Here is a 23822-nt window from a genome sequence, read left to right as displayed (position 1 = left end):
GTCGTCCAACCTAGCGTGCCTGGGCTGCCAGCTAGCCAATCCTCTACACAAGGGATCGGCTCGTACAGGATTAAACACCGCCACCTTGCCAGCAAGCTATTTATTCGACCAGTAGACCAATTATATAACGAGTTATACAATAAATACATGTCCGGTAAAGCGCAGTGTTTAAGGGGGGGGGGGGGGGGGGTAAGTTTCTCAGCACGCAGGAGAAAGGAGCTCATTTTGCTCAGTCGGTGTGCGTCGTCTGAGGGGTGCATCATCTAACCTCCTCTCTCTGGCTGGCTGGCCCTGAGCCCGCTGATTGTAGTTCTCGTCATCTTTCTCCTCCTCATTCTCCTCCTCTTTGTGCAAGCGCTGCGCAACATAAAGAGTCCACCGACAGTTCAAACTAGCTGCTTAAGACGCGCCCACTTTCTTGTGTTGTGCATTTTTGCAAGGAGAAGAGAGAGTGGATCTGCTCTGCGTTTCATGAGAAGGGAACACTTGTTGTTACTCGATAAAAGTCAGTTAAAACTCGCTTGGAAATGGTACTGCCAAGAGTTATCCGTGCTGTCATCATGGGACCCCCGGGGTCGGGGAAAGGAACTGTGTCTGGGCGCATTACCAAAACTTTTGGGCTGAAGCACATTTCCAGTGGGGACATTTTGAGAGCCAACATCAACGCGCAGACCGGTAAGATAGCGTGTCCTCCCTCTCGAGCTAAAACTAAGGCATTGCAAAAGCTTTCAGGAGTTTACGTGTCAAACTGAAAGATTTAACTTCGTATTTATCAAGCTTATTTTGCTTAAAGCCACAGCTGGTCGTTACGCACAAAGTGCGAACTTAAAAACGAAACAAGGCTGCTTTTCTGCAATATTCTGATAAGAGTCCACGCCTACAACAGTGTGATTTTTATCTGTCTGTGAAATACTAAACATAGGATACAATTTAAACATGTCGTGTCTTCTCTAATCAAGGTCAGCGTTGTGTCAGGTTTATACTGCAAACATTTGCGCCAGAGTTACCTGGACCTTGGAGGAAGGCCCGCAACTGCTCAATATCACCTTGGATGTGGCTGAGAGCTGTAAAGATAAGATAGCCGTGAACTTTTGCTCCATGAAAGGAGGAGTTACACATTTGAAGTGGGGGGGGGGGAGTCTGTTTTTACAGCTGCATGAAGAGAATCCCATGTTGGTTGATTTGGAGTGTGCGATGTGTAATCGTGCTTTAACCGTTATTTATACTGGGAAAGCCTAAAACATACAGAGTACAGACGTGCAGGTTTAACTTAATTCACCTGAGTACCTGGCAATCAAAGCAGTTTTTATGCAGTGTGACTGTTCTCATTTTTAAAAGTCAGACTTTTTATTTGATCAAGCGATCCCCCGACGCATTCTGCTTCTTCATTAAATCCGCTTAGAAGAAAGCACTTTTGGATTTTGGTCATGAGTACTCCATATAAGTGCCGGTGTTGTGCCAAACTAAAATGCATTTCCCAGCTGGCATCGTCTTTTGGCTGTTGCTTGGCAATGCTTTCGTCTGCTGTCCAAACAAGGTTCACTGTACAGTCCAAAGAAGAAGTACAGAAGAAGAAGAAGTAGTCGCTGTGCCACAGTGACTTTTGCACTGTTTCTGATTAGCACAGCAGGTCATTTCTGCGAAGCTTGTCAGGAAATTCCTTTCCTCTGATGGGCTCTGGCCAATTAAAGTGGAAGTAATAGAAAAAAGGCCTCCACTTTAACCTCTTCAATTTGTATTATACACTATACCACTTTTTGCATATTAAGTGTAAATATGCAATGTGGTATTTGCATCATTTTATGTTTTTTACCTTGTAATTCAGCATAGCTTATCTTTGTACATCTAACATCTGTGTGTCACTGAGTAGCTACACACAGTTTATAATGATGGAGACACTGCAAACACTGGAAGTGTTAGAATAGCTGAAACACAAAACAGGTTTTCTGGTGTAGATGCATGTTATTAGGCTTCTTTGTCAGGCACATGCAGCCAAATGTTGATGTGGTATCCGTGTTGGCTTTATGAAGTGTGGATTAAAAATTGAGGCATGAGGGGAAAATTGTACATTTTCTAACACAAACATTCTTCCTTTCTCTCTGTCTCATGTGTTGTTTGTTTGTTTTTTTGGTTTTTTCCCCCCCTCCTGTTTGTTTCAGAGCTGGGGCTGCTAATGAAGTCCTGTATTGATCAGGGTCAGCTGGTGCCTGATGACGTCATATCTCGTCTCATCCTGAATGACCTGAGGGCAATAGATGGCAGAAGCTGGCTGCTTGATGGTAAGTTTTCACAACTTTGCATCAGCACTCGTTTCATCTGGTAAAATGAGTGGTAGGCGATCATATTATCAGCATTTCTAGTTAGGAATTGTTGAATTTGTTCTATAAAAAAATAGATGTAACACTGAAGGAAAGACTTAGACTTTAATTAAATTACTGACATTGATCGCACCAACCTTGATTCCTTTTTTGCTTTGCCTAGATTTCTTCTGTCTCTTTCGCCAGGTTTTCCTCGTACAGTGTCCCAAGCAGAAGCTCTGGATGATGTCTACACCTTGGACACAGTTATTAACCTCAATGTACCTTTCCAGACCATCAAGCAAAGGTTGACTTCACGTTGGACTCACCTTCCGAGTGGCAGAGTATACAACACAGATTTCAACCCGCCTAAAGTCCCTGTAAATATCCCTTTCCTATCACTCCCTGATTTAGTTTCTATTAGATGTTTTATACTGTATTTAGCCCAGCTTTGCACACGTAATTGCAAAAATCTTAAGTTTCAGATAGGCAGACCAATTTAAGTTTTATTAGTAATGCAGCATTTCATAAAAATAAATGGACATGGTGTTAGTGTGATGTCTGGGGCTGTAACTGATAGAACCATGAATTGAACGTCTGCCCATCAGTTTGTGAAACTCAAGCGCACTTGGGTTATGCAGCATGACAATGATTCAAAACGCACCAGCAACTCCACCTGTGAATGTCTACACTGTACCAAAAAATAAAAAAAGGTTTTGGAGCAGCCCAGTCAAAGTCTAGATTTGAATAGTGTGAGATGTCTTGGCATGACCTTAAACAGGCCATTCATGCCCAAACCCTCCAATGTGACTGAATTAAAGCAATTCTGCTAAGAACAGTGAGCCACAGTGATGTGAAAGACTTGTTACCGGCCATTGTGAAAGCTTGATTGCTGCCAAGTTATTGGGTTTTTGGGGAAGTTTTCACTTTTTCGCACAGGGCCAGGTAGGTTTGGATAGCTTTTTTCTTTTCCTTAATGACAGAAGTAATCATTTAAAAACTGCATTTTGTATTTACTCACATTATCTTTGTTTAATATTACAATTTAGTTGATGATCTGGACCACATAGTGATGCGAACAGGACATGAGGCCATTCAGGTTTCTCAAATTTTCATGAATGTGTATATATATATATTTGCTCAATAAAGATGTGGAAATTCAGACTAAAGGATACCAGATTAAGGAAACTCCAGTATAAATCTTAGTAAGGTATTTGGCCACCACATGCTACCAGAATGACTTCAGCATGTCTTTGGAAACATGCTGGAAGGATGAATACCAATCTTCCAAGAGATATTCCCTCACTTTGCATATTTGGTAAATCTCCTAAGAGTAATGGTAAACGCACTGAGAGAGCCTTTAATATAATACTTACTCTCTCATATCAGATTTCCGAGTTTAACTTACTGCCTCAATTAACTGGAATTGCTTGAGGCAGCTAATTCTTTCACCATGTAAATCATTCATTTCTTGCAGAATTTTGGACAGCATGTTTACAGTGCTCCCTCTTGACCTCAGAAGTACCCTTCTGGGACTGTCTGCTGTCTGAGTAAACTACAGACACTGTCATATTCCTGGAACTGTCCGAGCCCATTTTATTACAGTCTACCCTCCTGAAATGTATAACAGAGTGACTGTCTGATCCTATAATGGACGCAGCTGGTAAAAGTTGATGTTTAGATAGTGTCATGGAGCAGAGGTGTTGAATATATCTGGAGTCCCCTCAATCCTCCGACGGTCATAAAATGTTGTAAAGAGTTTGGAAGTTTAACCAATCAAAAAAAAAAAGTGTGCTGTTAAAATAAAAACGAACTGCATTAATACACTTTAATCAAAAATATCATGTTGAAGGTCAAATTGTACAGGTTCATTAGCAACAAATGTCTGTCTGAAATGAGAATGAAATTCAGAAATTCAAGTTCCTAATAGAACATAAAGTACTTCTTAACAAATAAACAACATTTATTCAGATAAATGTCAATCTTTCAGTTCCAGAGAAATGTGAGATGAATATAGTTTTAGTTCAGTTGAGGATATTTTGTGTATGTGAAGGGTTGTTTTTGTTTCTTTCTAGTTCACGAGTAGAAGAGGAAGGGTAACTAAACATTAACCTAAGGCAGGAGATTATAAAAAGCCTCGAGAGTTGCAAGAAAAGAGTGGGAGAGAAACGTAATCTTTGTAAGCCCCACAGAGACGGACAGGTTACGTATCTAAGCACGTCAAATGGGTAGATTTAGGGCACTGGTCAAGTTCACTGGGTAGAGCTGGGACACAGCGTCTGCCTTTCACACTATTATTATCATTCCTGACTAATAGCTTGTGGTTCACGTTTTTGTAAATCTGTGTTTTTAGTAGAAGTCGCTGTAGCTCAAAGCCTTGCAGTGCTTTCAGCACAGATGCAGACTTGTTTACACTAGCCACCTTCTAGTAATGCTCCCAGATCACTGCAAGGAAAAAAAAAAAAAGCATCCTGTGAGGTTTTGGAAAGTAAAGAAGCCAGCCTGCAGCAATCTTTGTAGCTTTCAAATTCTTAAAGTCAGAAATGTGCTTGGCAACATGGGAAATGAACTGAAGGCAGCCCTTTGACACTGATGTCTCTGTCACGTTTCATTCAACACTGATCAAACCCTACAAACAGTTGTGGATTAGTAAGATGATTTCTACTCTGTTCCAACATGTCTCATATTTTTTATGTTGCAACATTTATTGCATAATATATGTTTTTTAAAAAAAAGTTTTAAAAAAGTAACTAAAACCCTTCTTTGCTGCACATAGTAAACATGCGCAAAAGATCAGCATTACGACAGATTTATTTTATCTCTGCAGGGCTTTGATGATGACACAGGGGAGCCTCTTTTCCAGAGGGACGATGACAGACCAGAGACGGTGACACGGCGATTGAAGTCTTACGAAACCCAGACGGAGCCCGTCTTAGAATACTACAGGTAGAGCACCGCAGATACCTTAAAACTTAGTGCCAGCAGTATATGCAAAAATCTCTCTAATACTCACCAAGGGTCCAGCTAAAAGTCAAAAATATTGAACCATGACCTTTTCATCCCTGCGTATTCTTCAAAGCTGTTTGCATGACTGAAGAAAATGCTTAAGAACCACATTCCAGCAGCCCTAGCCAATACTGCAGCACATTTTCTCTTTATTAAATCAGGTGACAGATATATAAATATTTATCTTGAAAGATTAAAACACAGGCAGGCAAATTCATCGATCTTATGTTCTGTTTCTGGGCCAGGAAAATGTATGACTGTTTCCTTAAACCACAGAAATGCTTTTATCTAGTGTCCCACTTTCCACTATAACCACGTTGCCTAAAAGTCTGTCATTTGCAGGAAGTACAGATAATAACAGACTGAGAATAGAAGAAGATGCAGATTTAATGTTTAAAATAACTTGTTCTGAAGTTTAGGAGCATTGCCAGCTGATTAATAGGAGATGTACATGCATTTCAATGTTCAAATGCTGGTATTGAAAACTGATTTGTTTTGTTTGTTTTTACCCTCCAGGAGTAAAGGTGTGCTAGAGACCTTCTCTGGGACAGAAACCAATAAGATATGGCCACACGTTGAAGTTTTCCTTCAGAGAAAATTGTCTTCAATCAATCAAAAAGTTGAATAGAAAGCCTGAGAAGAGTTTATCGACAGAAACCACTGTGTGCATTGTCCAGTCAAAATGCCACTTTTGCATTAAACAAAGGGAGTAATATATTCTGAATGTTTTAAAACGGGGATAACACTCATCTTATGTGTACAGGAGTACACAACAGTAAAATGCCACCTAAAACAAAACATAAGCTTAGTTTGGTAATGTTTCCACGATGCTGACATTGGTTTTTGAACGTCTCAGGTTGTGTGCAAAATCTTTTAAACAGTAGTTGTTAGACTTTGCACAGATTGCCTCTTCACTCCAATAGTGTGCCTTTTTATGAAGCAAGCAGAAAACTGAGTGACTCCAATATTAAGGCTATTAACAGTAAGTGAAGGCTGCGTTTGCAGAGTATAACAGCTTGACGTGTGCCGGTGAATGCAGCCAGTTTTTAAGGAAAGCGTAAAGTCTTAGCTTTTCTAATTATAATCATTACTTCCTTTCTTGTTTGATTCTGATGAATAAGAATGGGCACACACTACAAGACTGACTTGTTTTTTTGTTTTGTTTTTTTGAGGGGGGTTAAACATGAAAAATCCCCTAAAAACAATATGGTGGGCTCTTTATGGGTTTTTTTGCATTGCTTTTCCAGAACTGCCTTGCTGGGTTTGTTTTCCATGCACTAGGCAGCTACCCCAAAGGGAAATGTGCCACATTCTACAAATTACTGTAAATTCACTTTTGCACTCAAGTGCCTTTTGCTGCTTTTGACAATAAAAGAGGTAGTTAAATGAATGTAAATGATTTTGAACGTAGTGGACCAGATTAAATGACCAGATCACATTTCTTATGTTATTTCTTTTTAATTAATCAGAAAAAAGCATTATTGTGGAACAGCTTCTTTAGCTAGTCTTAAGTGATTGCTCTTAAATTCTGCCAGCTATTCCTTGTTGTCATTGACTGATATTAGCCATTTAATGTGAATTTGACAACTAAAAATATATAATTATACAGTTTGTGCAAGGCTTCTGTACAAACTACTTCTCTCTTGTTTGGGAGATGTTGCAGTACTTAAGTATCATCTGCTGTGTTTTTGTTTCTTTTCCCTCTTGTTTTTGCACTCTTTTCTTAAAGTTTCTCCGATATTGTTAAAAGCCACAGAAATGCAAACCTACCTTGAACTGTACTGTACAGATTGATGCAGCGAATGTTTCCAGTGCGTATTCCGAAACACTTGAAGATAATGTTTAAAGGTGTATCTCCTTTCATAGGTGACTCACAACTATGTTTATAAATCATAATAAATGTCTCACCTAGATTCCTGGTCATTGTTTTGTTTTTTTATACATACATGCATACATACGACTATAAGACAACACAAAACACGCATGCAGACTTTTTCCAAAAACAGTCCTAAATTCATCAATTAGAACACAAGACTAGTCACTTTTCTCCCTCCTTTCTCAATGATTTCAATGCAAACACAAGTTTTTAAGTTCCACTGTTTTCATCTCAAAGACATTATTTGTCACTTCCGCTTAAGCCTAGTCTGGTGTAAGTGGGATAATATCTAGAATTTGTAAATTATTTTTAATCAAGCTTCAAATTGTGGTGCATCAGACTGTAGTCAGAGCTCCAATACGCAACGCTGTCACTAAGTGTTCGGTTTTGGAGCAGCCTATATCTGAGATGCTTTGGCAAGGGTAGTTTTCCCTTTCACACGTTTTATGATTTCTCCCATTCTTCAAGTTTGCCTTTATCGTGTCATTGATCTGTGATGGGCCGGGTGTTCACTTCTGCAGACTCGTTGAATCGCTTGTAAGGTTCTCAGTTTTTCTATTTTCTTGTTTGCGTGTTGATAGGAAGACATTCAATTTAAACTTTTCCCAACTCTTCCTGTGACTTCATTTATCTTGTGTCTCATTTTGTAATATTTAAGAAATATTCTCCAAGCTGTAAGTTCATTTTAAAGCTTCAAAGGTATGTTTAAAACAAAAGGATGTAAGGTTGTTACCAGCTCATATTTTGAATCTGTGCACCTCATCTTAGTACTTGCCCCTTCCCTCCAACTCTTTAAAAAAAATGTTTCTGACAAATTCTGAAGACCAACTTTGTCCAAAGGCTTTTATTTGCAGAATTGTCAACTAGTTTTATGTCTGCTATCATGGCTTGTACATGGGGTCCTACAGTTTTCCTGTCCTCTCTGTAAATTGTAGACTGCGTATACAAAAAAAGAGGCCTTCATTATGTTGCACAGTAGGAGACCTTTAAATTAGGTCAAGCCAAGCCTCCTACCAGTTATTGTTCTCAATGATTTTGCTCCTAAATAACTAAAAAGAACAATGAATGTGGAAAGTCAAACCCCGGCATCGACAGTATCCACTGTGCAACTTGTCTGTCGGGTTGGCAATAAATTTGGCTGTGCTATGCTAACAGCAGTCAGTATTATGATGAGCTTCTAGCCTGCAGCAAGACGAGCAAGGCACAGACATCTGGCAAGCACACGTCTTTCCACTCCAACCTCCTCTTTCTTTCCTTCGTCCTTGTAAATGGCCTGTATTTATATAGCCTTGTCTTCAACCACAACTGACTGTCTAAATACTGGATTACTACTACTACTACTACTTTACTGGACTTCACAAAGCTCACTCTGGAGCCACAGAAAGCCTTATAAAATTTGATTTTACATATGTATTAGTACTCCTCAAGACCTGACAACAAACTATGATGTGCAAACTTAGTGGAGCGTCCCTGTAAGGACTTAACCACTGTTTTCGACTGTAGGTCCCAAAAGACATTAAGTACTGTGTTTATATATTTGAAGTTGGTTTTTTTTTTCTCTGTAGGACAAGTCAGTGTAAATGTGATGGCAGCTAGTGACTAAACTCACAGCTCACTGGAACCTGGGAAGTCGACACACCAGTGGCCACAGGCTGAGTTCAGCAAGCCTTAGCCAATTATTTTTCATAGTTAAATATTTTATTTTGCTCCACAAAGACTACTTATGTCCACATCTAACTTCACTGCTGAGCACATATATTTATTAACAGCACTGAGTGTGAGTGTGTGTGTGTGTGTGTTACTTAATATACTAAAAAAAAGACTACTTTTTAGGGTGGGGGTGGGAGCGATCATTAATAAATGACAACGATAGCTGTGAAGCAGAATCATCAATGCATCATGAAGCAGCTTTAAGTCTGAACTGTATTTAATACACTTGATATTTCTACATCCACACACTGCAGCAAATGTCTTACTGAGCAAATGTCTACAATGTTTTTGTTTTGTTAAATAATGAAAAGCATTGTGAAAGAAAGTTGAAACTTAAACAAACAAAAAAAAACAAACAAAAAAAACAAAACACGAATACAAAAGCAAAAACAAAATGTCACGCAATTCATAAAAACGCATTCATAATTTCTAATCCGTTTCTTGCTGACCAAGAACAGAAAGGTGATATACATTTAGAATGCAGGACGAGACGAAATTACAAAGCGAAAGCTTTCAACACCCAACCCCTTTGTATTCGTCCGTTTTACAAAAGAAACAAAGTGCAGGACACATTCAGATGCAGAGAGCTCCTTTCTGCAAACACACATACAGTGAAAAGTCTGTTTTTTGAGAGCTCAGCCCTTTTTTGCACATCCTCAATACAGGCATCTTGCCTTCAGCTCTGGTGTCGATCATCCCAGAGCGAAGAACTTCAACCAACTCACCACAGACAAAAGTCTGTACAAAGCACTTATGAAAGGAAACAGTTGGTTGCAACTTGGTTTCAGGAAACGAGTACAGATGCCAGGCTGGTGAAGAAAGCGTAGTTATTCTCTGGCGCATCACCGAAGCAGACACAGATAAAATGCACAAAACAAATGTAGAAAGATTTTGGTAGGATTTGAAGTGTTTGGGTTGAAATTCAGTCTCTGATTACATGAGAGCAAGACAAAGGAGCTAAACTCAGCTGACGATTAGTTACCAAGTAATGTAGTGTCCTCTTTACGTCTCACGTCACGATCCGGACAATGACCGGTTGTGGTTAATTGACAATTACACTCAACACCAAAACCGGGCGGATTTTGCCTTTCTAAAAAAGACAGCATTGTAATATTATTATATTATTTGCATCAAAAGCTGAGTGCTTTATTATCACAGAATTATTATACTGACTCACATACTAAAGCATGCTATTTTACTCAATATTCAACTTAAATTAATCACAACCTATCGTCCTGAGACTCTTATTTTTGTCACAGGAAGTCCCAAAGCTGTTAAGTGCACAACAAATACTTTTTTGTGAATACACAGTATATAGTCAGTTGTAATTTAACATCTGGTGAGCTTGTATTACGGCTCAGCATAGGTATTATGTTGTATTTGACTGATATTTAATCACTTATCTGCAGTTAATTTATCCACATAACACCTGACTAGCATGGATGTCTCTTAACGGACGAAAGGCTTCCTTTTTTTATTTTTACAAACTGTGCTGTGTTTAAGCTTCTCCAGACAACACTAAGGAAACTTCTAGGAAAACAGAACAATTAAACCATCCTCTTTCTCCCATCACATATGCTTTTCCGAAGCTATAATGTGCTTTAGTCCTCCGAACCTGTTGCACCACACAGTGTTCAAAGCAAAAGATTTAAGGCCACAATGATATCCACAGCTATAGTGCATGTGTAATCGGAGTGTTGTCAGATCACCTGAACCCATGATGATTTTCATGATTTTCTGTTGTACATGAGGTTAGAAAGTTGGATGACCATATTAACCATACCCAAAAGAGGCTCAACTACTCTGAATACTCACATTAGCAAGTTTCCCCCCACTCTTGTCTCTGTTTGATATCAATAAAAGCATTTTTTTTCCTTAACAAGGTTTAGGCATAAGACTCTAGTTGTGAACACAGAGGCCCCACCCATCTACTATTCAAATGAGGAGCAGCCAATAAGGGCCTTTGTAAAGAGCAGAGCCAAAACCTCCTGCTTCACAAAGAGGACGGAATTAATGGGCTGCACCAAGGCCCAGTTCAACAGTTCAAACAGAGTTGGAAATGAGCTTAACACATCCTCTTGGCCTATTTAAAGCAACGAGACAGACCACTCATGATGGCCTTTCTGGCTCAAAAAGAAACAATCAGGCAACGAAAGAGCAACTGTATGATAGAAATGAAAACAATTACACCTTAAGCCATCATCCTGAATCATCCATTCTGACTGCTGATTTGAACTGAGTCAGACAACTACCCTGCCACCCACACATACTGCATTGTTCATCCTCTCCCATAATCAGCCTCACAGAACTGAAATTCATGTGCAGTCTCTTTATATGAGGATCAATCTGAAAGCTGAAAGGGTCCTACAAGAAGAAACTGACTAAAAAAAATAGGAACTTTCAGAGCTTTAACTTGGCTTAGACTTTGAATATGTTGAGTGCTGGTATACCAAAACGTTACATCACACTACAGATTTAGAAATTATTCATATTCACTCTAACTGCTCTTTGCACACTAGCGTAAAGTCAGTAGCTCTGGTTGTATGTTATGCATTGAAAATGTTAAAAATGTAAAATAAAGCTGCATATCTCACAAACTGAAGCCCAATGACACTCTATTGATAACTCAGAAACTCTCCCTCCATTTCAAACATGCTTTGTTCCTAATCACAGGTAGGTTTGTTTTCCTCTTCATGATTAAAATCAAACAATTCAGGTCACACCCGCAAAGCACTCCCCACCTTTTTTTGTTTGTTTGCAGTAGTTACTGTGGTAAGATTTGCAATAAGATTTGCGATAAGATTTGCAATACTGTTTGGCTCCAACTGAATCTTCTTGTACTTCAGAGGGTGCAAGGACACTAACTTTCATCAGTTACTCTCCTCAGACTTGACATGATTTTTTTAAAGCGTGCTCTTTGTGACCCCTGACCTCTGTCATACTTTAAGCAGTGGATTTGCTACCAAAGTGATTTTTATCCAGAGACTTCACTGGTTAAGTATTCATTGTGTTGTCTGGATGAATTCTGTTCTTCTTTTTAGTGAGAATATTTCTCTCTTCTGAGAAAGATACACACCTAGCTTGAAGAATGCAATACCTCCAACTGTAAAAACAACAGTTATGGCACATCATGCATTAAGCTGGCAAAAGACACTGCAAGAAACCCGCTTGCCAGAGGCCAACCACGCCGACATACTAACAGCCACACTGAGAAACGTTTGCCATTGGCACAAACTTACTTTCTGCTGGCTTTCTACTGAAAACTGTGGCATAAAAGACTGAATGTCTGTTTATTCCTGCTCTATGATGGTGTTTTTTTAGCCTAGTCTGCTGTATAAACAACTTGGATCGTTCCTAAACGGAGAGGTTATAATGGTGATATTAGAAAAGCAGGGGGCGGGGCTGAATCCTCTAAGACGTCTCCATCATGCGCATGTCTTCCGTTTCTGTAGTGTCGTCCTTTGTCCACCTCCCTGTGCCTGTCCAAAGTCCAGCTTCTACACAGCGCTTCATAGGAAACTCTGCCACCTGGTGATGAAATGCAAAGACACAAAGAGGTCAACAGAAATCAGAAAACAATCACAGATGAACTCTGTCGCGTGCAAATCAAAATTAAAATTAGACTCAAAAAAAGCTGAGAGATAAGTCTACTGTGGCTTAGTTAAACTGCAGTTTGAGATTTTAAATATTTATCTTTTTTAATGATTTGTTCTTTATTTTTATCAACATGTTTTGTTCAATTAAAATAAATTAGCATTAAACAAACGTGTGTTGTAATATTCATTATATGTTCAGATTTCAAAATTTAAGTTAAGCAAGATGTCAGAAGAAAAAACTGCAACAATCCAAAAGTAGAACCAGTTTCAGTTTCAACAGGCTACATCCTCCTAAAGCCTTTTTCCCCCTTTAGAGTTGAGTTTTGGCAGCCAGTCCAGCTGAGAGGCCAACAGAGGGGCGACAGCGCATTCTCTCAGTCTTACAAAACGGCCTGTTGTACTGCACCCCACACATTTACCCTGTGCTATTTCCCATTTAGCAATTTCTACACTTGGATTACTCTGAATGTTGAAATTGTTTCCACAAGTCCAAATATTTTTACATGTCTGTAATCGGTTTACAATATCAAAGACTTAATTTATGTGAGACACATCTTTACTGATCTTTTGGTTATACTGTAACACATTTCTTATATAACAGAGCTTCATCTACAGTGCTTCACAAAGACCCCTACACTGCTTTTTCCTTTTCTCTTTTACTCTACAAGTTTCTTCGTTTTCATTTTAAATGGATAAAACTGGTGTGTTTCTCACAAATACACATTCATGAAACACATTCTTAGAAATGTTTGTAACATGTGCATCTAATCAGGACAGAATTTAAAAAAAAAAAAAAAAAAAAGTCATCCCAGGAGTACAATGTCAAAAAAGGGAGTTTAAAGCCTCCAGGACTCCTCCTAATATTACTGTTTTTCCCACACACTGAGTAACCAGCCAACTATGGGATTGGTTAGGGAGATGGGGTCACACATCAGTGTGATCAGACACTAGATAGACTTGGGAGCTCATAGGTTAAATACTGATGACCAATGTTTGATCAACTCAGTGAAACATTTCTATTCTCACATGCACTTCTGTCAGGTGATGTGTGGAAGAGTTCACAGCTACAATCTGTGTCTCATAGCTTAACAGAAATTCAGAAGCTCCCTAGCAGAGATGGGAGGATAACCTTCCCCGCCAACACACCTTCACTTATGCCTTGATGGTAGAGTGAGAAGAAGGAAGCCATGCTCAGACAAAACGCATGACTGAGCACATGAAGCAGGGTGGTGGCAGCATTATGCTAAGGGCCTGCTTCTCAGCAGCAATGACAACCAGAATGCTCAGATCTGACAGAGATAAATGCAGCTAAATAAAATCAGAAACTTGTCCCAAAGCCACCCCATTATTGTGTTTGCTGTTGGCTAGTTGAACTGTCACTGGGTGGTGCACCTGATGCCCCCTCCCCCCCAAAAAATAAAAATAAAAACATAATACAAAAATCTATACAGAGATCTGTAGATGTGAGTTTACAGATGTTTCCTACTGAATCTAACAGTGAGGATGAGCAAGGGAGAATGGGATAAGTTGCCTAACGCATGTGTGCAAAGCTTGTAGTGACTTGCTCAAAAAGAAAGCTGTAATTACTGCCCAAGAGGGTTTTACAAAAGATGGAAGTAAGATTTAGAATAGTTTTGGAAACACTAGTGAAATATTTCTTCTTTTTTTTTTTAAAATTTAAATGTATCTGCTAAAATATACTGCGTTATTTTTAGATTTATATTTCCAAATGTGCAAATATTCTTTGTTAATCTATTGTATGCATCTAGTAAACAAACATGCTAATGTATAAGTTTTTAGGGGGAATAATTCATGAAATAGGTATTTTTTTAATAAGGGAAAATAACTAGAAAAAAATAATTTAATTTAATTATATTAAGGAGATTTTCCCCATTTTTCCATAATTAAAATTGAATCTGAAAACGTCCTTTTTTCAAAGTTCTTCTTAATAAGAGCAAACTGGAAAAGTGGAGGACAAAAAAAAAGTAGTGTGTTTAAAAAACAACCAAATATATATAAATATATATATATTGTCATATCCTTAAGAAAGCCCTGACAGATGCATGTGGCCCTTCAGCTGATTCACAAATGATCAAGCAGCAATTCTTAAGGAAGGCAAAAAGGTAGAAAAGGCTGAGGTATACCAGAGGCTCTGTCATGGTTTGGCCATGCTTTTTGGCCAGTGCTGTTGGAGATCTCGTCAAAATTGATGAAATATTAACACAGAAAAGCATCGTCAAATTTTGATCTGTCATGCAGTGTTATCAGGTAAGACTGGCAACTGCTACATTTTCCTGCACATCAGTGATCCTAAACACAGAACCTGGACCCCAGCATTATTGAAGCAGTGTGGGATCATCTTCAGAGAATGGAACAAAAAGAATCCGACATCCAAAGAAGAGCTCTGAATGTCCTCCAAGAAGCCTGGAGAACTATTGCCGAGCGAGCTCAGGCAAACATCGTCTTCAAGCTTGTTTTTACCTTATATACCAAGTTGCCACTTATGTTTGCACATGTTTCAAGAAACCTCTGCACCCATTTTGCATTTTCTTAGCATAATCTAACAGTAGTTTGATGTTTTTGCACTCTACAGTATATGAAACTGCTTAACATGGACTACTTCACTACATGTTTCTCCCGTTTTATAGAAAACCAGATGACTGTTACAGTGAGGATGGATACATGAGATCTGACTGATTTGATAAAACTAAGACTGAGGTGTCCTCTTGGGTTTCTGCTGTGCTGAAGAGGTCAAATAGCAACTTGTCAGCAAATGTGTTGGCCACTTCTGGTTTTACAGGTAACATTAACACGATGGAGCCCAGCTCCTTGTTATAAGGTAAAGTTTACCTTTTTGCAGCTGTGTCCACACTGTAGTGCTGTCATCATTTACAAACAAAAGAAACCCTCGGGAATGATCACCACCAAGAAAAACCAAAACTAGTTACTTTCTTATTTATATCATAACAAGCTCAACAGTGCCATCTCACTTCTGGAAGTGGTAACTGCATTGAGGTACAAGATTTGCTGGTGCAAGCTTAAGTGCACTTACTGAAGGTACTGTTGATTCTTTGGGGTCGAGTATGCAGTTTGTGCCGATATTCTGCTGTTCAGTGTTGGACAAATGACCTCTACATTTGTCTGTGTAATCTTTAACTCTCTGTTTGAAGGCCTCAAGTTCTGTATGGAAGACCTCTAAGTAGACGTCTTGTCCTTCCTGGAAAAACAACAATATGTCTGAGACATTTATGCACTCTGAAAGCTAGTATATGATGGCCTTTTTATTATTATCTCTAGAAAACAAAGCCAAATTATTTTACCATGCAACACTATGAAAGCCATAATAAGATGCACAACATTCATACACATCAATGATAAGATGAATTTCTCTTACTTTGGCTTTATGAAAGAACTGTCTAAAGCAGCCCCGAGGGTCCTGCTGAGAGTTTGAAGCCATCTCTAGGATGAACTGCATCACTACAGCTTGGTGTGCCACCTGCTCCATCAACGCTTCTTTCTGCAGAACACAAGAAGGAAATGTTGGTGTGATGTCTCTGGTTTTCTCACCAGATGCCCTCTTTGTAAGTTCTTTACCTGGAAACTGGCCCAAATTTACTTTTTTTATGTTACCTTTTAATTCACTGGTTGAAGAATTGTTAGAAATACTGATTTTTAATAATTAACATCCATCCTCTTTGGATTATTTAATATAGAGCGATCTAGTGAAAAAAAAGCTTCTATAGGACTATCCTATGTCCCATTCAGTAGCTTGCAGGATTACCTTTAGCACCAATAATCTGATGCAATCATTTTCTATACATCTTTATCAGTCTCTCACTATGGAGGAATTCTGTCCCCCACACAACACTGCTTCAGTTTCCAAGCATTCGTTTATGCACAGCTCTCTTAAGGTCATACCACAGCATTTCATTTGTGCTGAGCTCTACACTTTGCATGGTCCATTGGAGGCAATGCATTACTTCAAAACTCATGCCAAAATAACGATCAATTGATAGATCGATAGATAGCTAACTTACACTTTACACTTATCTTACAGATCAACTACTCGGGACACCTCCACTGGCTCTGTTTTTTAGCATTGGGGAATTACATGACCCACAGAGTTATGACCCACACAAAAACTGCATTATGCTGTTTATAGGATAAACTATTTTTAGTCACTTGATGAGATGTTGACTATAATGAAGCAATAAAGTAACACCAGGCCTACTCTGTCGGCATATTACCCCTTCTTGCTGTAGACTCATGCACCACAGAATTAAGTAGTTTGCAGTTTCCTCACAGATAAGCTGAGGCATGGCTGCAAGGAATCGCTGACTGTCATCCCACCTTCGCAGCATACCTGACAAAGGCAAATAAATAAATAAATACAAGATTGATTACAGAAACTTACAACTTTTAAATATCAGTAATATATGCAGTCATTTCTTTAGCACAGCAGTCCACACCTGATTTCTTTTCTGCTTTGCTGTTGTTAGTATATGCAGTATCTACTGAGCACAACAACAAAACTGCCTGTGAATCCTAATCTGTGCAAATTCATAATTTTTGCATCACCTGTCTGATCAGTTGATAACTTGGTTTCTTATTTCTTATGTAACTATCCATTAAAGCTTCTAAAGCAAAAATATACAGCCTGTGTTCAGTGAAATTATAGGTATGATCAAAGTTGATCCCCCCCCGTAGCGTGTTCATTTGAGGCAGAAAATGTGTAAATGTTTCTATCCTTGGTTCTAATGTCCTGCTAAGTCTGTTTTATACTGCTGGAAATGCAGCTACTTTAATGCAGAACACAGACCACAAACAGTTATTCATTAAAAATAAATAATTAATTTCACTGTGATCTGCTGATAAACTAAAGCAATCTCCACGTCTCCTTTATTGCGCTGTGAGAAAGTAGCAACTAACGTTTAAATGTGTCCAGTTTAAAGTTTCAGAGCTCTAATGTGCAACCGTAATGTTTCAAATAAACAGGAGCACTGAGACTGAACTTGGCATTAAAATAATTATATATTTTTATCCCTATTTCATCATTATCATCTGGTAACATCTCTGACTGAAATGGGCACCACTCATAGGGATCATTATGTGCAGAGGAAGAACCATATTAGGCATGAAATGCCCCTTTTTATGTGAGTGTTGATAACCACTGCTGTGATGCCAGCAAGCTTGTTTCCCAGCAGCACATAAACAAGGCTGTAGTCCATAATTCAGATATTATTATCACGTTGACAACAAGCAACAAGTTAATATCCAACTTTATAAGATCTATTTAAAGAAGTGTGTCCTGGAATGAAATTGTTGGAATGTCACTATGCAGGCAGCTTAAAACTTATTTGAGTTTACACATGAAAACTAAATGAGGACATCCTTTCCCTTTACGCCAGAGAAACAATCCTACTAAACACTGCAGCAACGTTAAAGCCACAAACAGACTTGCTAATTGATGACGTTTTGGCTCACTTACCAAAATGCCTGAGCTCTTGTTCGTATTTCTGGAGAAATGTCTTACACTTGTCCTGGTCCATTTCTGCAGCCTGATGCTGGACATTGATGATACTCTGAAACAGAAAGGAAACACGGTCTTAAAATCTTGGCACAGAATACAGCCCCTCTATATGTTCATTTTGCAATGTTGTTTGGCAAACTTGCCTTATCAAAAACATCCCAACTAGCTCCAAATACAGGACTGCGGCTGGGTTCCTGAACTCCCAGCAAGCTCTCCTTGCGGCGCCACTCCTCCTCATTGTGCGTGAGCTCTGTGGGGCAGGCCTGAGTCCGAGCGCGCTCTTGCTCCAGCGACTCAGAGCTGTGGACTCCTAAAGAGCATAACTGATCCTGCGCCTCAGCTAGTCTCCAACTTGAGACGATCGAGGCCTTCACACAGCGCTGCTGACTCTGGCATAGTGATGCCATGGGACAATCACAGAGGTTTGATGATGTTGGCTGGTTTGAGGTAAATGGAAAGCAAATGACTACTGTTAAAAAAAAAAAAATCAGCTAGCACTTGTTAGCAATACAATAAATGAATAAAATTTAAGAGGTTGTGCACTTCAATCAAAGCCCAAAATCTTTATGCCAAGTTTGAAATTTAGCAACATATTCCTCAGAAAGTTATTCTGAACACATCTTTTCTGGGGTGGCAGTAGATCAGTTCTTCTACTAACCAGAGGGTTGGTGGTTTGATCCAGTCTGCATGGCAAGATACCGAACCCCACATTGCTCTACCATGGATTCATCAGAGTATGAATGTGTGTGCACTTAGGTGTACAAGAATAGTGTTTGTGTGGGTGAATGAAGCAAGTTGTATAAAGCTCTATAAGTGCTCAAGTAGAGCTAGTCCATTTACAATTTACCATGAAATGACTCTCTCTGAGTGGTAAATGAGGTGATCACCTAAAAACTGAGGGATGACTCTGCATCACACACTAAATGTAGTTCATTAGCTTTTAAGCTTTCACGACCGCAGTCAAGCTGCGTTTAGCTTAAGGTGGAGCATGAGGGTTAAAAATAAATAAACGCTTGTTTCCACTTCACCAGTGCTCGCATGCCTTCTCTGCTAGCTAGTAATCACACACAGCTGTCAGTGTGCGCATGTTTGAGTCGGGGAGGGTTGTTACTTCCCGTTATGGCCTCTGATCCCATCAACCATCCCACCTAGGGGGTATTTCTTCCCAACCCTGATTTCAGTGGTGTACTGACAAGATAATGACGCAGGGAGTAATCTGATTACCCTATAAGCATGAACTAAAGTAGAATAGTTATTGGGCAACTGCGGGTTAGCAGCGTGAACACTGACATTTAACACTAAACTAACTGGTAAAATATTCCGTTGTTGTGTAGGGTGGAAACTGTGCTTCAGAATAAAATAAAATGTTATAACATACACACTCCAGCTATCTCCAACAGTATTCGCTTGTTAGCATGCCGTTAAGCACCTCTGGAGTGAGATAACTTAAAGGCCTTACCTTTTGGTGAGGGTAAAGACCACTAAAGCCTCCGGCCGTTGAAAGTGACTCACTGCCGGGCTCTTCGCTGTGGTGAAGTGAGTCTCCGTTGCCCAGCCACTCCATAACTGCTAAGCAACTAGCTGGTTAGCTCTGCTGTGACAGTGAGACCCGCTAGCTAATGCTAGCCGTGTTTGAGGAGCCACAGACAGTGTTGCTCTTTATATTCAGCCGCCTCACGAGATTTATGTGGGATCTAAATACCTGTGTGACAGCCAACAGAACAGAAAAGGGGATATGATGCATCAAAAAAATCACTCCTGTGGATGATAGTGTAACAACAACAACCACCACTGTGTTCTGGCTACGTCCTTATTTCTTTCTTTCTTTTTTTTTTTTTTTAAAGTGGTGACGCAAGGGACACGTGGGGAGCAACTTTAATGACGTGAAGCACTCAGAAGTTTTTCTACTGAATTCTGTTGCGTTCCAGTAAATTCTGCTATAAGGATGCTTTCTTATAGCAGAAGTAAGTTACTCTTAACTAGAAACTCAATTTTTTTAAAAAGGGAAATTGTACAGATGGTCACGACATATCTGGGTGTTTCCGCAATTATTTCTGACATCAAAGTTATTCAATATTCAAACTTTAATAAGTCATTGATACTGTAAAGAGGCTTGGATAAATTTGAAAGGAATGATTGTATGATTGAGGAAAAAAATATTATTCAATATATTGGCTGAGGTTTTGTATTTCTTACGCCCTACCAAAGGGAAAAAAATGTAAATTTTGAATAGTACATTTAGTACCTTCATTTCTTTACATTTTCCTTGCAAAATTGGAAATAGGTTCAGTCATTTATTGAAACATTTGTAAACATACATAGAAATACAAGTTCATTAGAACTGTATCAATTTAAAGGTTAATATTTGCAAAGACCCCCTGTTCATCTGCAGTAGGTAGATTTTTTTGTCCTTCACCTGTCTAGTTTCTTCAGATTTGTTAAAGACACCCTGTAGACCACGCCAAGATATGCCGTTTTCAGCTAATAGCTCTTTGGTATCATTTTGCAAAAATCCTGTGTTATATTTACCACGGATAACCCTGAGAGGCCAAACGGACTGCAACTTAAGAAAACACCAGCAATAAGGAAAAACGCTGCAAAAGCACACAAAACACAACAGAAATAGGAAAAACAAAAACAGAAATAGGAAAAAACAGATTTCCAAAAGCACAAGGGAAGTGTTTCTGGGGAGACAATAACCCGACGGACCAGTTGCAGGAACCCAAAACATGGTAGGCGTGTTTTATCATAAGTTTGTCATCAGTACTTTTATCATAAGTACTGATGACGGATTTTTAGGCTAATAGTTAGGCTAACACACTTACCTTTCATCTTTTCTTTCCTCACAAAACCAATAGATCCTCCACTTCTTTTAAGTGTCTACCAGCGCAATTCTTAGCATATTTTGGTTCCTGCACCGGGTCCGTCCCCCCCCAAATGGCTAATTAAGATTATTTTCTAAGTTTGTTATAGATAGATGATCAAATAGAAAAACTGGACTGAAAATGTGTGGAAAAAAAAAAACAACCGAAGTACATTGTACAGATACAAGGTAATATTGATGACCAGTATAACGACAAATATATGACCAAACCTCAATGTTTAAACAATTAAGAAACCCTAAAATCCTCAGTTTATCTCTTTGTCAGTGAAAAGAACAAATCAGCGTCATTGTGTGTAGCATCTTCTGGAGTATTAATGGCAGTGATTGAAAATGTCTACAATTTCAGGAGTGCGCAGTTACACGTGTGGAAGGTTAACTGCAAGAGATTGGACAGGATTCATATTGTTATACCTTCCCTACTCCAGTTTGGTGACAGACCACGCTGCTGCGATACAGAAAACATAAAAGCCACTACACAGGTTAGAAAAAGGAAAAGTATTACCGACTTATTCTGATTGCCATGTTACGGGCAATTTAAAAATGTAGTAAACAGAAGACTGTTTTGCATAAACATTTGCAAGAATGGATCAAAGCATCAAATTTGTGCAAAAAGAAATGAAAAAAATGCTTATATTGTGTAACTAAGCCACTTAATTGCGTGGAAGATGAACAAAAAGTTTTAATTCTTTTTTGTGTTAAATTGTTGTTAAATTGCGTACTGTGACCGGACAGTGGCGGTAGTGTACTTTAAACTGTCAGGACAGACCCCCACAGAAAAGACAGAGCAAGAACAGCCGTTGTGAAATGTTTCTCCCTAGTTTCAGTTTACAGGCAGCATTACCTATGAGACTCGTATCGTTTTAAGTCAGGTCCGTATACATAGAGTCTGCTGTTACATATTCGGGTTTGTAGTTGGAGCTCTGGCATGATTTATCAGTTATGGTGTGTGAATATGTGGCCAAAAAACATCAAATGCATGTATAGTTTAAAAGGAAGCGCCGCGTAAGACCAACGTATGGGCGAAATTGGCCCATAAGCGGACCAAACAAACTGATTGTTATGCATTAACACGAAGCTACAAGCGAGCTGGCTTACTTGACGTTTGCTAACTGTATAAAACTGGTGAGTATATTCGTGTCGATAACGTAACGTTATACTGTTGTGAATAAACTTTTTTTTTTTTGTCGACGATCTAACAAATAAAGGTTATCTGTGTGGTGAAGAGCAGCGTGACAGCCTGGCTTTGAGATTATGTAGCTAGCTAGCTTACACTGAATTTCATCACGTTTGATTTTTATTGACCTTTTTAGATAATAAACCTATTAGAGGTTAACAATAGCATTCATACAGATACTTACAGAGGGTGTGCTTTTTGGACTGGGTCACACGAGATCCTGTTTGTTAAAGAGAAAGTGTGGAGGAAGTTGGAGGTCTTTCTGTCACCACGAGGTGGGGATAGAAGATAATTTAAAAAAAAAAAAAAAAGACTCCACTGCAGGTGCTGTATCTCGTTTCTCATACTCTGTGGTCTAAAATAGATGCTGCTGCCCCTGACTGTGTCAGTGCCAAAGGCCCCTTCTAGAGCCTGCAGATATTTACATTGGAGAAACAACCGGTTTTCAGGCCCACAAAAAAACATCCTCAGTATTAAACTCACTGTCACTGCCAAATGGCATCTTGCCCTTTCCCAGGCTGCAATTCCCACAGGTTTCCCTTGTTGTACTGTTGTATTTATTAAATTTTGATTTTTTTTTTAAATTTGAAGACAAATGGATAAAAACGCAGTACTAGTACTGTACAGTACTGCAGTTCTTTCACCGCTAGTAATATCTTAATATTTTTCCTAGGAGAAAGGGGGGAATGTACAGTAAAAAAAAAAAAAAAGGGGGAGAAAAATAAGAATTTGTATAATTCTTAACAAGCTTGAAAGTCCATATTTGGTCTGACAACCTTTGTTATTCAACATAGCCTGAACTTTCTTAGGCAAGCCTCAGGAATAGGTCTCTAGGCTTTTTGAAGGACATTCAAAGCTCTTCTTCTCAGTCTAGATGATCTTGCACTGCTTCAGTCATGTTGAGCTTTGGGGAGGCCAGTCCATAACTGATAGTCTTCCACTGTGTGCTTTTATTTCCAAGCATTAAAACACCACTGGCTGAAGTGCAGCCCCAAACCGTGACGGATTTGCCACTGTGTTTTACAGAAGGCTGTAGACCAGGGGTCTCCAACTCCAGGCCTCGAGGGCCAGTGCCCTGCAGGTTTTAGATCTCACCCTGGGTCAACACACCTGAATCAAATGATTAGTTCATTACCAGGCCTCTGGTGAACTGCAAGACATGTTGAGGAGGTAATTTAGCCATTTAAATCAGCCGTGTTGGATCAAGGACACATCTAAAATCTGCAGGACACCGGCCCTCAAGGCCTGGAGTTGGACACTTCTGCTGTACTCTGTTCTCACCGCATCTGTACAAACTGACAACTATTTGAACGAAAAATTTCAAATGTGGATTCATCACTCTATAAGATCTATTACCACTGATATTCAGTCCAGTTCTTGTGTGAGCTGGCGTAATTCAGCCTTTCTTCCTTGTTTCCCTCACTTAAGAATTGCCTCTTGACAGCCACTCTTCCAGTGAGGCATTTCTTATATTACTTAAGCGAACAACTGAAGGACCAGATGCATCTCTCAGGTCCTGTGTCAAGTCTTTGCTAGATTTTTTTATTTATTTTTTTCATATTTCTTCAGGATGTGACTTTTTTTAGGGACACACTGCACACCATGTTGAGAGATGCCAATTTTCTCTGGCTAGGGAATTTTTCATAGATTCAGCTAAAAAACAAAGAAGTGAACAAATTATGTAATTTTGCAATAAGCTGCCAGTAAAGTGCCTAAAGACTGAATTTAACATTGGGTCTTTGGAAACTT

General features: G+C 39.1%; 2 protein-coding genes across 2 annotated transcripts; one reads left to right on the top strand and one right to left on the bottom strand.

Moving 5' to 3' along the window:
- The first annotated feature begins 271 nt into the window (after window positions 1-271).
- Window positions 272-7209, top strand: ak3 (adenylate kinase 3). Its single transcript, XM_006788723.3, has 5 exons — window positions 272-675; window positions 2160-2279; window positions 2505-2677; window positions 5125-5243; window positions 5820-7209. The coding sequence occupies exons 1-5, from the start codon at window positions 528-530 to the stop codon at window positions 5929-5931; spliced, it is 672 nt and encodes a 223-aa protein (XP_006788786.1). The 5' UTR covers window positions 272-527; the 3' UTR covers window positions 5932-7209.
- Window positions 7210-9088: 1879 nt separating this feature from the next.
- On the bottom strand, window positions 9089-22279 carry cdc37l1 (cell division cycle 37-like 1). The gene is made up of 8 exons (XM_006788721.3): window positions 22258-22279; window positions 19475-19717; window positions 18159-18452; window positions 17974-18067; window positions 16733-16848; window positions 15880-16002; window positions 15538-15702; window positions 9089-12417 (listed from the first exon to the last, which is right to left on the bottom strand). The coding sequence occupies exons 2-8, from the start codon at window positions 19577-19579 to the stop codon at window positions 12301-12303; spliced, it is 1014 nt and encodes a 337-aa protein (XP_006788784.1). The 5' UTR covers window positions 19580-19717; window positions 22258-22279; the 3' UTR covers window positions 9089-12300.
- Between the last annotated feature and the right edge of the window lie 1543 nt (window positions 22280-23822).

Source organism: Neolamprologus brichardi, chromosome 7, assembly GCF_056152115.1.
Source record: "Neolamprologus brichardi isolate AB-2024 chromosome 7, ASM5615211v1, whole genome shotgun sequence".
Classification (NCBI taxonomy): Eukaryota; Metazoa; Chordata; class Actinopteri; order Cichliformes; family Cichlidae; genus Neolamprologus; species Neolamprologus brichardi.
This window is presented reverse-complemented; position numbering and strand designations above follow the sequence as displayed.